This window comes from Idiotropiscis lumnitzeri, chromosome 3, assembly GCF_059441095.1.
Source record: "Idiotropiscis lumnitzeri isolate Australia: NSW breed Sydney's pygmy pipehorse chromosome 3, RoL_Ilum_1.0, whole genome shotgun sequence".
In the NCBI taxonomy this organism is placed as follows: domain Eukaryota; kingdom Metazoa; phylum Chordata; class Actinopteri; order Syngnathiformes; family Syngnathidae; genus Idiotropiscis; species Idiotropiscis lumnitzeri.
The window spans coordinates 25,799,708-25,815,569 of NC_142393.1; the positions used below are offsets into that span (position 1 = coordinate 25,799,708).

The window sequence follows — 15,862 nt, forward strand, 5'->3', positions numbered from 1 at the left end:
AGCGTGTTGGCGTGCGTGCGCGTGTGTGCGCGTGCTTGTGAATGTGTGTGTGTGTGCCTTTCTTTTTTTTATTTTAATCCAAAAATCCAATTTTATTTAAAATAGGCTATTTTTGAAAATCAGGTGTTTTTCGAAAAGGCTCCCTATTTTCTGGAGAGAAGATTTCACAAACGTGCAAATGATGCTCGTCTTATTTTTTTTTTGCCAGCATATCCCTTACCCTGTGACCACTTGTCCACGTTAATGTGGGCTGACGCTTTTAGAAAAGATGATCCTGCACGCAGAGGAGCACATTGCATGCACACGTGCAGCAAACGTCGCCTCCTTGCTGCATGTCTGCAGTGCACGCGCGAGCTGAGGTCCAGTTGCAAGCTTTCTAAGCGAACCCGCTGCTTGGTGCAACTCGCTTGCTTGCTATATAGCATACTTATGTGCATTTGTCCTTGGAGGGGCCCCTTGCATTGAAATCAGCGGCCCGCGGCCTGATCGTGGAGGACAGCTTACTAGGCCCCTTGGATTGTTCCCAAGGAACAATAGGTTCTTTTGTCAACGTGTTTCTCTTTCTCCGCGCGCACAATGCTAAAGGGTCCTTCTGGCTCTTTGCACTTACGAAATGTTTACACCTCTTTATGCGCCTCTCCAAACAAATATCAGCGCCAGTAGAAAAGTGTGCGAGGTTTAGAGGGGACAACGCAGCGGAAGATTTGTTTCTTTTCTTGTCTTAATCCTTTTGCACCAAATATCCTGGATACATTTAACATGATCTTTAATAGCAACAGATCACCCCTGTTTAGTCAAAAATATTTTGTCTGGTTAAGTCAAAATCCTAATAAGCTAATTAAATAAGGTACTGTACATAGAAGGAAAAAAAGCACTGTGGATCCAACACAAAATGTTAACAGGCCTATAGATATTTACAAATCAATAAGTCTACCCATAAAAAAACAGGACATAAATAAATAACTCACGTCAAATATGACAGGACTGATTGCTGAAAGGAGGGCTGTATTTTTTTAAGTTCAATAAGTTAAATTGTCTTAACAAGAAGTACCTTTTTTTCTATTAGTGAGCTTCATTTCTTTCAGTGTGCACATCAAATAAGTTATGAATTAAAAAAAAGGAGAAAGGTTACCTATTTTATTGAGCAAAAAAATAGAGCTCAAAGAAAATAAATACAGGCTTTACCCTTTTTGGACGCCAGGTGCCATCAAGGTGTGTAAGCCAAAGGGAACTAACGTAGAAGACGATGTGCATCTGCATAACGAGCTGCGGGGTCGCAGCTCCTTGTGACCTCGCCCTCCTCCCGATGAATAGAAGCAGAAGCTGCAGATGCCCAGCTGTGCCTACTCGGGCCTTCAACTGCATTTGCCAAATCGCTATGATGTTCCTGGGAAACCACAAAAAAAGTCCACGCTTGCGCCTCTCATTTAGTTACACAGCTTAATAATAATACTAATAATAATAATAATAATAATAATAATAATAATATACTAGTAACACTTCGTATTATTCTCATCAGTATTGCTAATATATTATTGCACAATTGCTAGCAATGGATAGATTCGTAGAAAACAAAAATATAAATCAAAATAAAATGAGTCATATCGACTGCACTTTGGTCTTTTAAACGACAAATAACCAGAGTAAATAGAGCTTTACTCAATGTTTAGGGAATTACAAAAAGGATACACTAATTCAAAACAATAAATTCAAGTGTTTAGATAGATATTGCAGTATGTAATTTCATTTGAAGTGTGATTCTGTGCAATTTATAGGATGCTTTGACGTGAAATGACTCGCACCGCAGCAGGCTTTTGCGCGCGCACATTCTGCGCCTATTCCCACTATAGGTTGGTGAATGTTCTTTACATATATGCTCAAGACCAGCCAGTCCTCCAATGTTATTTTTTTCTCTCACGATTTTAGATTTTAGCGCGGTCAGATTTAAGCTGCATCCGAGTGGACTATATTTTCCATTGCATGCAGCACACTTCACAAGTCCAGGGGCCACTGCTCGCACAACTGGGGCCGACTCGCCTCTCTCTTTTGTTGGGCCATTGTTGGGGTCTGCGTATTGGGATTGGGGGGTGGATGGAGGGGGGTTGCTATGAGGGGGCTGCGACCCCCCGATGGGGGTGCATTTGCCGTCCAAAGACCGTTAGACAGCAGCGGCTGAATGAATGGGGGCCTGCGTGTCATTGTAATGCACGGGGACAACTCCCCCTTCTTTGAGCGAACGAAGAGGAGGCCGCTGAAGAAAAGCTGCACTCCAGCTCACCCACTCACTCTCACGAGCCGCGTTGCGTACACAGCCAGCTCGCAAAACGGGGAATGTTGGGCTGAAATGTCGGCGCAGTTGTGTTGAGTGGAGAAGAGCTTTGGTTTTGCGCAAAAAAAAAAGGACGAGAGGAGCGCCAGCTTACTTGTGAGGATGAGGATGCAGCTGACACGACGGGAGTGAGAACACGAACAAAGGACTTCGGCTTGGGATCTTTTTTTAAATGTTCTTTTTTTTCTTCATTTATTGAGGGGGGGGGCGCGTTCCTCTTGTAGGATGCTGCGTTGTTTTGCGCTATTTCGGGCTTTGCCAATGGGGACCTAACAGGCCTTGCGTCAAATGTAAATGCAGGCAGTTGGTTTTGAGATGTAGATCGGGAAGGAGGAGGCCAGTAAGAATTCTTTTTAAAATAGTTAATCATTGCCTGCACCCGAGCAAGAATGCATGCATTTGCGATTCTATAGGCTCAAGAATGGAGCGTAAATAGCAACCGAGCGCTGCTGTAGGTTGGTCCTCTGCGCCTCTTTGTTCGCACACCGTGGGAGGTGGACACAAGCTAGAAGACAGCAGGGAGGAAAAAACATTTGAAAATCCAAGTCCATCTTCTTCCGGGGCGCAAGTCTAGTCTTGCGGGATGTCCACTATGGATTGGAATAGGGAGCAATATTTGTATTTGCATAGAGGCAGACGGCTAAAACATTATAACGAGTCAAGCATTGAAGTGAGCTAAAATACATTTGAAAAATGTAAGCTACGCTTAAGGTGACTATATTCACCAAAGACCAAAACATGTACATTTTTATTTATTTTTTATTTAACTGGAACAATTCACTTCATGCATGTAGCTAATGTGTAGGACATGCAAAAAATACATTAAATATACTGCTAAGTCTTGGACTTTTTCATAGCAAGTACGTATTCTATAATTGTATTCATTCAGTTCTACTTCACGTTTAAGTTAAGGCTGACGTTCCAGTCCGCCCTCATCTATATCATAGACGCAATGTGCCGTTAGACGTCAGTCAACTTATTTCGATGCTTTACGACGTGCGTGTGATCATATCTTCAGCTTTTATCACAAGGCTGCAACATGCGGGACGTGCACCTGCTTGTGCGGGACGTGGACCCTCTCGTGGTTGGGGGTTGTTGCTGTCGACGCCACGGCGTGTGGCGATAGGGACAAGCAACCAAGTCATGTTATATTTGGACGATCCGAATGTGGAGCAACAGCATGCATGTTGCATGTATGCACGCGTGACTCTGTGCAGAAAGTCACGCCATTTTCAAGGACGTTCTCGTGGCTGATGAGGATTTGCTTTTAATGGCGGGGAGGTGAGGATGAGGGAGAGTAAGAGGGGTGGTGGGAGGCTGGGCCGGGGTGCATGACGTCACTTTGTGCCCATGTAATCCTTTTGCGCTGAAACCCAATCAGCATGAGACTCGCGGTTGTCTAGGACGGGAAGAGCGGGGCGCTCTAATCCGGGAGACGGTGGATCACACAGCCCGACGTACTGAGAGGAGGACACAAGACAAGACAAGACAAGACAGGACAGGACAAGACAAGAAAAGGGACAACAACCGTGCGGGACCGGAGCCTCGAAATGGGTCACGATTACATCCGAAAGGAACCGCTCGAGTTTTGATGAGGATGTGGAGAAGACGCCAGCATCTTCTCCCGCTCTAACGTTCATTTTATTTCCCCAAAGTAGCATTTAGACAAGGCGACATCTCATACAGTGGACGCGTCACGGGACATTCGAGCCAAATTGAATGGGACCTACAGTAATCTTTGCAGCGGGAAGGATGACTTCGAACAGAAAGAACATCGTGCTACCAGCGCTTGACTTTTTTTTTGATGGGGGGCGGGGGGCGAGGGGGGGGTTCTTCATTTGTGAGCGGGACAATGCTGGAGTTTTGCGTAAAAGGGCGCAAGTGTGCTTATGTATCTTAATTTTATTTTTCGGCGCACTATTTGCCCAACGCAGTGTATAGGCGCTTGGGGGCCGAGTGATGGCGCAGTTTCGCCTCCGTAGCTTTGCGTTGAATCCAAAGTGGCGCATTATTGCCAGTGCGGGCTGTAAATCGGCTTTCGAATTGCTTACGTGGATACGTTCGTGCTGTGAGCGCCAGATTGGAATGCCAAATCGGCTTTCGACGATGTGCGTGTGTCACTCTAATGTGTGCGCGTGCGTCTGTGTGCGCGCGCGCGAGTGTGTCTGCATCCTTTTGGCGGGCATGCAAAAGCTACATGGCCGAGTTCGAATTGAGGCTGACGTCCACCCCTTTTCTATTTCCCAAACGAGTATGTGGTTGCATTTTTAGTCTACTAAGAATTGGTTGTCACTCTGCGTGTTCACAGCGGACCTTGATTTAATGTCCAAACAATTAAGGCACGCGGTGAATGCCAAGAGAGGAATCGACATGGCTTCGTATGTTGTATGTGTCAAGGAGGTTTACGCTCACTCACTTTGATCTCTTTCAACTTGCAGTGTGAGTGGTGTTAGGGGGTGTCGATGTACTGTCACTGCGTGCCCGATGCTTGTTGCTTTGCGGTTCGAACGGTGCAATGCGTACGTGCAGTTGCCGTTTCCGAATGAGGTCACTGCGTCGCCGTTCTTGTTGTATATCAAACGTCGTTTGCATCAAAGTTGGGACGCACGGAGGAAAAGAGGCGATATGTCACGTCACGATGCTGCTCTGCGAGCTAAACTTTGTATTGTTTCAAATCCTTAACTCAGAGTCTGCATTAATCCCCATGTTGTCGCGAAAATATTACAGCTAACTCTTTGCTCTATGTCGCATATTTCCAATGTGCTAGAAGGTCCAGTATGCGAACATTCTGTGTAGCTCCAGAGCTCAGGAAGGCCTTCGTTCCATATGAGCTTGAAGAGATTTTAAGTGAAGACTGCTGTGGTAAAGACCCACCGGCGTCAGAGCCGAGAAATACGAAGTCCTTCTACGTCATCTAGTGGCCTCTTCCTGTCAGTGCACACAAAAAGGGATTCGAGATTAATTTCAAACCAAATAATCTTGATGTGTATTCCGGGGCAGAGTTTGACGAGGAATATTGCTCGGTCGAGTGTACAACTTTTATGTTTTTAACTATTATACTTTTCCATTGTACACTTTTCGGATGGTTAGTGTGTGGGGGCAAAATCTTTAATTTGTTAATAGCGAGTGATAAAATGATCAATACGTGGAATCTTAATCAATTTGCAACTTTGTCTGTTTGATCCTTTGCATTCAGTTGACCAATAAAGTCTTCAGTTGCACCGACTTTTCTGGATGTTGTTATTTGTGCATTGAAACGATACCAAGAGTATTTTCAATAATGTGGGGAAAATGTCAGGTGAGAAAACTTGGGACGTTTCATGTCATTTCTAGGATTTTGAAGCAACTTAAACAGAAAACAGAATAGAGTAATTTGTTTAAAATCACTGAGCAGTTGAATTAAAAACAAACGTTAACGTCATCTATTTTACATTACAAGGAGTACAATAATTGTCCAGCACCACGGATAGCTCCACCAAAGACCCACTTTTACGGAAGGGGACAATCCTTGAGTAATAAAACATGATCGCGTATTTTAATTTATCACAGAAGGCAACCGCACACAGTAATTACTGTAATGGAGAAGCGCCATAATGTGTCTTGTAGTTGTTTGAAAGTCACTTTTTAGTCATTATAAAAGGTATGTTTAAAATATATTGCATGTTTTTGGACCTCGCCCAAATGCATTAACATTGACTTTTTAACCAAAAACATCCATTAGCAACACGAGGATAGACAAACATACTGTGAGGTGACTGGAGGTTAAGTCTGCTTGACACACAAGAGATCAAGAGCAAATCATTTTGAATGGACAGTTTATTAAGGCTTGACTTCTTTTATCAAGAAAAAAAAACAAGATACATCTGTCGAACAATATTTCCACTACTACTGTGGTCTAGAGGATTTTAATTTCATATTTAATGTCATTCATCTCTGTGATACATCTGTTCCCAAGCCTATGCTGTTTACCGTTAATGTGCACGTCAATCCTGTACTACATCTACACAAGCACCGAATGACCTCGAGGATTGCCCCCCAAGTTAAAACAGAAGCATCCCTCACCGTTCCCCCCACTCGAATGGTGATAAGTAAAAATGAAGCTCGGTCAAGCATCGTGACGACAGGACGGTTCACGGGGGCTATGTTGTCAAGAGGCCAGTTCCCATGGAAACCAGACTTGACAGGCAGGTAAAATGATGTTGCAGCATCACAAGTCCGCAACACACACGATAATAAAGTGACTAAGTTTTTCATCATCTAAAAAGCAACATTTTCAATTCGGGGGTAAAATCTAGCAACACAGTGTGAACTCAAGGCAAACGTCTTCTTTGCAATAAGTGTCCCCACTAGGATAAACTCGGCATTCGGATCAATTGTTGTGTTTGTGGAATAAGAATTAAGCTGATTAACCCTGGGGGCATTTCGTTTGGTGTCGACTAAAATTGACATCAAAGCGTCACGTGACTAAACCCAGAAAACAGGAGAGTGGTGACGTTCGCAATGCAAGCCCGAGGGCACTTTGACGTCAATTTTTATGAGAACGTCTGGTTTCAACTGCTTAGTTCTTATACCACAAACGCAATAGTAATCAGAATTCCGCGTTTCAATTGGCGATGGCACAGAGAACATATTGTTGCGGAGCAAATATTTGAGTTCACAAAATAATTTGGAGCCATCAATGGATGTGCATGTAGTTCTATTTAGACATCAGTCCAAACACAAATGAGACATGGGGTGTTTGGAATTCACTTCAGATGTAGATGGCGCACAGTTGCGATCAAACAAGTTATCGTTCCACATTTTTGATCACCAGCCTGCTGAAAAGCACACTGGCCTTATTTCATCTTGACATGCACGAGCGCATTCACACACACGTTTTGTGACTTTGTATTTAGGTTTGGTCATCAGAATAGATATTTGTATAATGTGTAGCATACACGATGATTTCAGGCTCTCAACCAAATAAACTAGCAAAAAAACCCTAACACTTAATTTTTTTTCCTTTTCTTTCTTGATAGTAAAGCAGTTACAATAAGCTTATACATTTTAGGCTCTCTCCGTGAATATATAGGCTCCTACGTTAGAGCTTAGCGTGACGATCAACACGAAACTTGGCAAACTCAGGGTGCGGGTTGGTTGGGGGGCACAAAAATACATACGGATTAAGACAGAATGGTGACAAACAGGAAAAGCCCTCCCCCTGATTTCTTGGAGCAAAACAAAACAATGTTAACATCATTTAGAAAGTAAAAATGAAAAATGGAGGATGCAACATGAGCACCCTTGGACACGAACATCCGAAGAACGCAAACCAGAGATGCGAAAGATGTGGCCAGTACGATTTGATGTTTTTTGTAGTTTGTTCGTAAAAAGGACGACCCGTGGTCCTGGTTTTCGGAGGACTTTTTTTTTTTTTTAGTTCTTTCCCAGAATCCGCCTCTTAAATGTCTCGAGTCTTGTGTGATGTCACACGATCCCTGATTTCTCCAGCAGTGTCACTGTGTTAGCAGTTCAATTAGTGGGGAGAAAACAATTAACAAAAACGCTCCAGAAAAAAAACACAAGTTGTCAGTAGTATACAAAAAATATAGAAATGTTTTCAATGTGAATGAAAAATAAATCATTGAAGTTTTATTTTATTTATATCGCACAGCTCCAAGTTGGCTTTAAGATGCTCCAACCCTGTTGGCACAGACCTCTACATCATGGCAATGCTGCCCCCACGTGGACAAATAGAGGTAGGACATGACCATTCCTGATTGTACTGAAGTATAAAGTGGCAGATTTATTTTGGGGGATGCAAACCCTGACGCAGCTGAGGAGATGATGGGCGCGGGAAACAACTCAACCAGTTTGGCAAGATGTTAAGAAAAATATATTTTTTAAAACAACATTGGATTTAAACTGAGTGGAGGTAATTCATAATACACAAAATCAAAACAATCCCTGCACAAGAAGTGTTGCATGTGGGGTAGAGGGAACACCGGCAAAAGGAAAGACAAATTTGTTGATGGCAGATAATTCCCAGATTGAAGAAAACACAAAGGATTTGTTTGCATTTTATATGTTCTGTGTCTTAAATCAACTGTGTCCTAGTGTAACTCGATCAAGCCAAAAATAAACGTCCTCTATTGTTTATTCCTGTTTTGGCGCTCCTGTTGAGGCAAAAATGACAAACAACAAAAAGAGAAAGTGAAGTTAGTTTCAACATAAAAGTTAAATGCCACTAGCAATTGAGAGAAAACATCTGACCTGATCCAAGCGAGAGCGGTTCTGAATCTGAGCAGGTTCAAACGTCTACGAGGGGAAATAAGAAAATAAGCAGAAACGGGAATCAAAACGATTTCAATTATACGCTTGTGTTCAAAACAATAGCAGGCCACCATGACCAACCAGATTAATCAGTTTTGCTTGAAGATACAGTGGCGCCTTGACATAGGAGCAACTCCACTTACAAGTTTTGTGTGACCTTTCTGTCCAAGACACCATGGGAGTGAAAGTGTGGAGACAACAATCTGGCGTATCATTCAATAGCAAAGATGGGATGTCCGTGTTGCCGACGATTGAGGAATGTCAAGAAACTTGAAAAATAAAAATGACGGACTAAGCATTGTGGTTTTCCCTTTGTCAACATAACCGTCACTAACCGGGTCAACTACGGAAAGACGTCTCAGTTCGTCACCGAAGGACAGAAATTTTGCTGACGACTGACAGAAACATGTTTCTTCACGGGATTTCCGTAGAGAGGACTGCATTGACTATATGTGTGTGAAAGTTAGTGCTCCTCTTTTAATAGGATCTCTGCGGGGACTGTGATGGCCAGCTGTTATTAGGTAAAGAGGCGGAACCAGAAGACTTCACTTTACTATGACAACACAAATCTACAATCAAATATTTAACGTTCTTAATTGCATAAAATCATTTACGGTTGTGGTTTTCTGTTAAATCTCAGTCAAATAATTTATATTCAAGACTCTCTTGTGTGTTTGTTCGCAAAGCTGAATACAAGCCGTGTTACTTAATTTGACAATGTAGTGTATATGGGAACAATTTTCGCTTTCTGTTGAAGGTGTCAATAGGCGACGAGGTGCACCAAAGGCTGTAATCCACTAATTGCCAAACAAGGCAACATAGTGTTATTTAATTAGGGTGCATACATGCATCTAACTTTCGATACACTATTATGAATTGCACTAATTGTAATTCAAGGTCTGTGGACTGTAAAACCGGACTCTATATTATTAAAAAACTTTGAATTATATTTTTTTAGTGAATTTTCACTACTGAATACTTACCATGGTGTTTTTGCAATCTCGCACACAAGTAAAACATTAGTTTATTTAAAAAGGAAAACTAAGTGTTATGGGAAAAAAACTAAAACAAATAAAAACTAAGGAAGCCGCCCTGAAAAGTAATTAAAACAGAATTTAAAAAAGAGATGGCGTCAGTTGAGTCTATTTCCGAGTTGGCTAAGCTGGTGTTTGCGTTGACTGTATTTCGTTTTAAAGACAAATGTACATCTCAGAAACGCTGGATTCTGAGGCAAGTGCACCCACCTTGCGCACCTCCTCTTCTTCTTCCTGTCTCTTCTCATAGTGAGAGAAGTCGTCAAAGATGGAGGTGGTGTGTTTGTAGGTGGTGATGATCTTGAGCACCTGCTTGGCCTTCTCCAGAGGAACCTCCTGCGTGTCGCGGGAGTTGGTCACCGGCTTGTTGTCGTTGTTCTCCAGACGGATGTGACGTAGCTGGCTATTAGGCACGTCCTTAACAAACAACCAGTCTACGTCAAACTTGCCCTTCCACTTGTCCTGTGCCCAAACACCGGCACTGGTGCCATAGTCCACTGGCGAACGCATCTCGGCCACGCCGCAAAAATGGCCGCTGCCATTGACGCTGAAGAGCAGATACACGGGGCCTTTGCCATTCATGGTGCGGAAGGCCGAGTCCAGTCGCTTGTTGCCGTGCTCCGTACTGCACCAGATGGAGTACTTGATGGAGCGATGGATATCGTCCTCGGAGTAGCTCTTAATGATAAAAACACGACCATTTTTCAGGTTCCATTCAAAGTCCTTGGGGTTATAACTGTGGGAGGCACGAAGCTTGTCCAGCACTGGGTGGGACTCGCCACCAGGTCCCTGGCTGACACAACCTTGGGGGCCGCAGTTTGCGCTAGTGAGCATACCCATCATCCCGCAACCGTCATGGCCGGGACCTCCCTGCCCGTAGACTTGGTTGCGGTTGCGTGGGGCCACCCAACGGGTTTGGGCCTGTGGGGGCTGAGGGTGGTTTTGGTAGGGTTGAGTGAGTGGCGGGTGGTGCTGGTGGTGAGGCGGTTGGTGCTGTAAGGCCATGGGCTGCATCTGAGGCTGCACGAGAGAGGTGGGAGGGGGAGGCTGCATGGGGGCTTGATGGGGCATGCCATGAGGCAGACTGTGAGGCTGATGCTGATGCTGTTGTTGTTGCTGCTGCAGCGCGGCCATGGCCACTTTCGTCACAGGTCCCTTTTCCCAAGTGCCAATGTTCATGTTGTGTTTGATGGGTGGCGGGGGCAGAGCCCCCCCAAGGTTGGTCAACCCCGGCTTCACCTTGGCTTTCAGCTGCTGCGGCTTTGCAGGCTTGCTGGCAATGGCTGCCCACGAGGTGGTTTTGAGTGGGGGCATTCCGATGGGCGAGGCTCCGTTCCCCGTGGCTGCCACGGCGGCTCCACCAATCACAGAGCCCACAGCCTTCATGGCGGCTGCCTGGCCGGTGACATCTCCCCCAATCTTCAAACCCACCATGCCCTGTTCCAGGCTGTTCATACCCGGGGCTTTGTTGAGCGTGTCACTGTGAAAGCCCGTCTGACCGTCAGGCACAATGGTGCCTCCAAGGGAGCTGGGCGGGTAGGTGTAGCTGCCGCCGTAGGCTGAGCTTTGAGTCTGCTGTCCCTGGGAGCCGCTTGTCCCCCATGCGGAGAAGGCGGGGTTTTCGGGGAAAAAATTAAACCTGTGAGGGTAAATGCTGCTTCCCAGGCCGCCCGGCTGGCCGAACACCGTGTCCGGCATGAAATGATGGTCGCCATTGCTCAAGGGTCCGTAGGGGGTGAGGTATGGAATTGGAGGATCCCCGCCTGTGGACCAAGGAGCCTCACTGAGTGGGTACGGAAAGCCGATGGAGGGAGCGTAGTAACTGGACAGGTAAGGATCGGTGATGGACTGGTAACTGTTGTTCTTGATGTGCGACATGAGCAGAGAAACAACGTTAGCACATACGTTTCATTTGTTCTATTTTTATGAAATGGGATTTACCTGAGTTGATTGACCAGTGAGGTATGGCTCAAAGTCATTGTCATGGACTGTCTCCTTCTGATGCAGTGAACCATTTTGCACTGCAACAAAATAATCTTTGTTAATACTTGTTTGGAAAGATGTCTGTTTTTTTTTTGTTTTGTTTTTTTAAGAGCACAAACCTTGAACAAAAAATTTAACTGTTAAGCCATCAGTCAATAAGGCCAACTCGGCAGCGTATCAACGCCTCTGTCGATATTTTGCTGTTGGCCTCGCAAGCCATTATTGCAGCAAAAAAGGGAGTTCGACATCTTGGGACCCGGATAGACAGACTCTCAAGCTTACTTATTGAGAGCTAGGATGATACTGCTACCAGAGACTGAGGATTGATTCACCGCACCACAATGCGCAAAAAAAAAAAAAATGAGAATAACCTTTCACTAGTAAATATTTTTTTTAATGTACTGTTCTGTAATAAGCACCAGCTTCAATCCTCCATCCACATCTCAACCATTGACAAGTTTAGGCCATGCATGTCAGCGATCGATAAAATATGATCGTGCATGTGGAACGGGCATAACTGCTGTGATTTAGCACTCGTACAACCTCAATCTGCTATCAGTCGAAAAGTTTTCGATACATGCTCATTGCACATGTAGAAGCAGCCGTGTGCCACAGAGGGGGCATCAACTTTGTAAAACACACGTCGCATTTACGATTAGGTCTACACTTTGTTCAAACAATCATACAGTGAGATAAGTTTTTTTTTTTTTTTTTTTTAGTTTAGCCAGCACAAGAACTTTCTGAATTTTCCTGATAAACTGACTTTCCTGTAATTGGTTGCTCCTCTTATGAATTACCGTATATTCCGGACTATAAGCCGCTACTTTTTTCGTAGATTTTGAACCATGCGGCTTATACAGCGGTGCAGCTTTTCTGTGGATTTTTCTTTCACCGGAAGGGGCGCTGTATAGTTCAGAAAATACGCAAAATAAATCTTGATTTTTTTCTCTTGGGTCTGTTCTGTTTGAATTAAAAAAGTTGTTGCCATGTTAAAAGGCACAGTTCTCTGTTTATGAACCTTAATGTGCATTCACAGTACAAAATTGTTCTGTACATGCAAAACAATTTTTTTTCAACATAGAAAACTGCAGCGTATTATTATTTTTTTTTTTAGAGTTGCTGCGGTTTCTATGTGGCTGTTTCTTATAATCTGGAAATGCAGTGTTATTTTTTTAAATATGATCATTTGTTCACTTTCATATAAGTGCAGTTGTGCACATATACATAAGTGTGTGTGCATGTGTGTGGCATATGTGTGTGCATTGACCACAAATAGCGGCAGTCGACTGTAAGCACTAATGAGTATTTATTCTAAAAGGAAACTCCCCCCCCCCATTAATATTTTGTTGGGCTGCACTCATTTATGTTAAATACAGTTTGCTTTACATGCAACACACCGGCATTAGGTCTAAAATAAATACAACACAACTGACCTTTTGAAGCTTGTCCCTTTGATCGCTGGAGTCACACGAGAACAAGAGGAACGGGAGGACAAAGTGGAAAAGTTATCTTCACACAGTGTGAGATTGTACTATACCAGTGATTCCCATCTGCTAGGCCGCGGCACATGAAGGTGCGGTTAAAGATCATCGGGGGTGTGCTGTGGGAAATGACACTCCCCTACCCAAAAAACAAAACAAAAAAAGCCCCAGCTTACTGTTCCAGCAACGCTTAGTGACAGGCAGAACAATTAAAAGTACTTCCGCTAGAGGGAAAATGCAAAGTACAATTACCCCGTGTGTCTTGCCTGTTACTATTCATACAACAAATTTGTGTCAGATTTCACTATATGTCAATTCATGTGAAGAAGAAGAGAATATCATCATTCTTTTAGTATTTATCGAGTATTTGTTGCAATTTTTTCTTTGGTGGTGTGCCGAGTGACGTTTGCAATGTAAAATATGTGCCTCGGCTTAACAAAGCTTGGGAAACACTGAATTATTCATACACATTAAGGTTGCACTGATTCCGATATCAGCATCGGCACCCATGTCGATACTGCGTGTCTGTACTTATAATTGTTTAATTGCTCTAATAATATGACACTGATACCACATCATCAATATCTTACGGGTTAAGCGTAATGTCAACCATGTCGAGGTACTCAAATTAGGGGTCTCAAAGGTGCGGCCCAGGGGCCATTTGCAGCCCGAAGGTTGATATTTTGCAGCCTCCGACATTTTTACTGCACTGTTGCCCTGGCCGTTTTTATTCATTTTTTTGTAATCATTTATGGGCTACCATAGCTTCTTTTTCTTGTAATCATTTGACTTTACGATATTTGGAATTCTTAAAAATTTGGACTTTGTTTTGAAAATTATCTATTTTTTCACGACATTTTGCAACTTTACAAATATATCAGTTATCTTGTTATTGATTGTAAAAATACAACATTCACGTCTTGTAATTTAGAGGAGTTTTCTCTCTGTAAAAATGACAACTTCATTCCTGCGAAACCGTTGAGCTTTAACTTATATTATTTTGACTTGATTACTGTAAAATATTTTTTTCTCTTGCATTTACACTTTTCACTCATGTTTTTACATAATATAAGTTAACGACAATTATTTGATTATGAGGATTTTCCCCTCATTTTTATTCTTTGTCAATACTTGAAGTATTCCGTCTCAGTCTTAGATATTTTGTTCTGATATTTCTTTATTCCTGTAAATCTCTTGTTTTTCCACATTTTTTCTCGTGAGATTATTTAACTTAATTTACGTACAATTTCCAGTTTTTGGTTTCTTTTCCGGAAAATTACTGCTGTTGTCTTATAAATGTGCACCCTTAAGAATATATCTACTGTCTCGTTTTTAATCGATATTTAGGCCTAGTAGGCTCCTGTATTTTACCACCGTGATAATGAGAGTCGAGTACATTGTGTGGGGTGCTACTTGGTGTGCAAAAGTTTGATTAGCACCGAGCGACATCATGACTGAAACGCTGCGATTTAGCAATGTTCCTTCCACTGGTTAGCTTTAGCGTTTAGGGAAGTCGCTGGTGATCGCGTTGGTGGCATACTGATAGTGTGTCGGGACTTTTCTTCCTTGGCACGCAAACGCTTATGTATCATTCGTCTTAACGCGTATAGCGACATGGTTCCTCTTGGATTCAAGTTGCGCGAACACTTCAAACTTGCTGGTGATGTTCAGCGATTCTGAGAAGCAGGCAGCCACCACTAGCCCACCACAGCCGTCGGTCGCTAAAGTTAGCAGGCGGCTAGCTGGCCAGCTCTCCACAGGCGAGGTGATTTGACGTGTCCTACCTGAGGGTCAATGCTTGTGGCAGACATAATTCATGAAGCAAGTTCCTGGATTCTCTCAGAGCCCGGCCCGCTGACTGGATTTCAAGCTCCGTGATGCGGGGAAGCGAGTTGGCAGCTGCCAGGCTGTACTTGCCACTTCTTGCTGCCTGTTAGCAGTGTGGCTAGCAGTGCCGCTTAGCGCCGCGCTAGTAGCTCAGCTGTGGTGCTCCTTTTTCCGCTGTGCGCCTTTCCTCAACTTGCACGCTTGCCCCACTCCAAAAAGTCCTTCTGGGAGTTTTCAAGTTCAGGCAATGAGTGACAAAGGGGATCTCCCGCCGCGGCAAGGTCTTTCCGCGTCGCTTTTACTTTTGGCGAGTTTCTTCCAGGGAGCGAGAGAGACCCCTTGTGTTACGTTAAAGCCCAGTACAGCACAAGACTTCCCCAATGGCTGCTCCACTCCATCCGGGCTTCGAAGCCTTCGAGCCGCAGACACGGATGCACTTCCCCTCGTCCGCGCTGGGGGCGAAAATGTTCTCGTCAAGTTGACATTTTCAACGAGACCCCCTCCATCGCGTTCCACACTACACGCGCAATCAGTGAAATCCGCGATATAGTAATAGCCTATGAACATACACCTGAACATCCCATTTGAGAATACTTATGTCCTACTTATGACGAGCCTGGTATTGGGATTCCTCATCAGGAATATCGTAAAATAGGTGAAATTGTTTGTTGTAATCGTAATAAAATGATTGATTCTGTTTTTCCCCAGTTACTTATTTATAATTGCCGAAATGTAATTAGAAATAATCAACCCCGATTGTGTAATTAAACATGCATAAAGTTGCATATGAAATTATTTTATATCAGAATAGATACAATAAATCAATCATTTAAAATAAAAAAAAATATGCATCTACACACTCAATTTAACAATAACTGTCACTCATTTGTCACCAG

The 15,862-nt window shown here is 43.5% G+C and overlaps 1 protein-coding gene across 1 annotated transcript; it reads right to left on the minus strand.

The window, feature by feature from the left end:
* Positions 1–6,127: 6,127 nt before the first annotated feature.
* Positions 6,128–15,466, minus strand: LOC148340623 (YTH domain-containing family protein 1-like). Its single transcript, XM_088289651.1, has 6 exons — positions 14,924–15,466; positions 13,092–13,116; positions 11,617–11,696; positions 9,886–11,538; positions 8,582–8,626; positions 6,128–8,484 (listed from the first exon to the last, which is right to left on the minus strand). The coding sequence occupies exons 1-6, from the start codon at positions 14,948–14,950 to the stop codon at positions 8,458–8,460; spliced, it is 1,857 nt and encodes a 618-aa protein (XP_088145777.1). The 5' UTR covers positions 14,951–15,466; the 3' UTR covers positions 6,128–8,457.
* Between the last annotated feature and the right edge of the window lie 396 nt (positions 15,467–15,862).

Coding starts and splice junctions, on each gene's coding strand:
- LOC148340623 (XM_088289651.1), bottom strand. CDS start 14,950: ATGTCTGCCACAAGCATTGACCCTCAG. Junction 13,117..14,923: donor CCACAAGCATTGACCCTCAG/GTAGGACACGTC, acceptor GTGTGACTCCAG/CGATCAAAGGGACAAGCTTC. Junction 11,697..13,091: donor AAAGGGACAAGCTTCAAAAG/GTCAGTTGTGTT, acceptor ATTTTGTTGCAG/TGCAAAATGGTTCACTGCAT.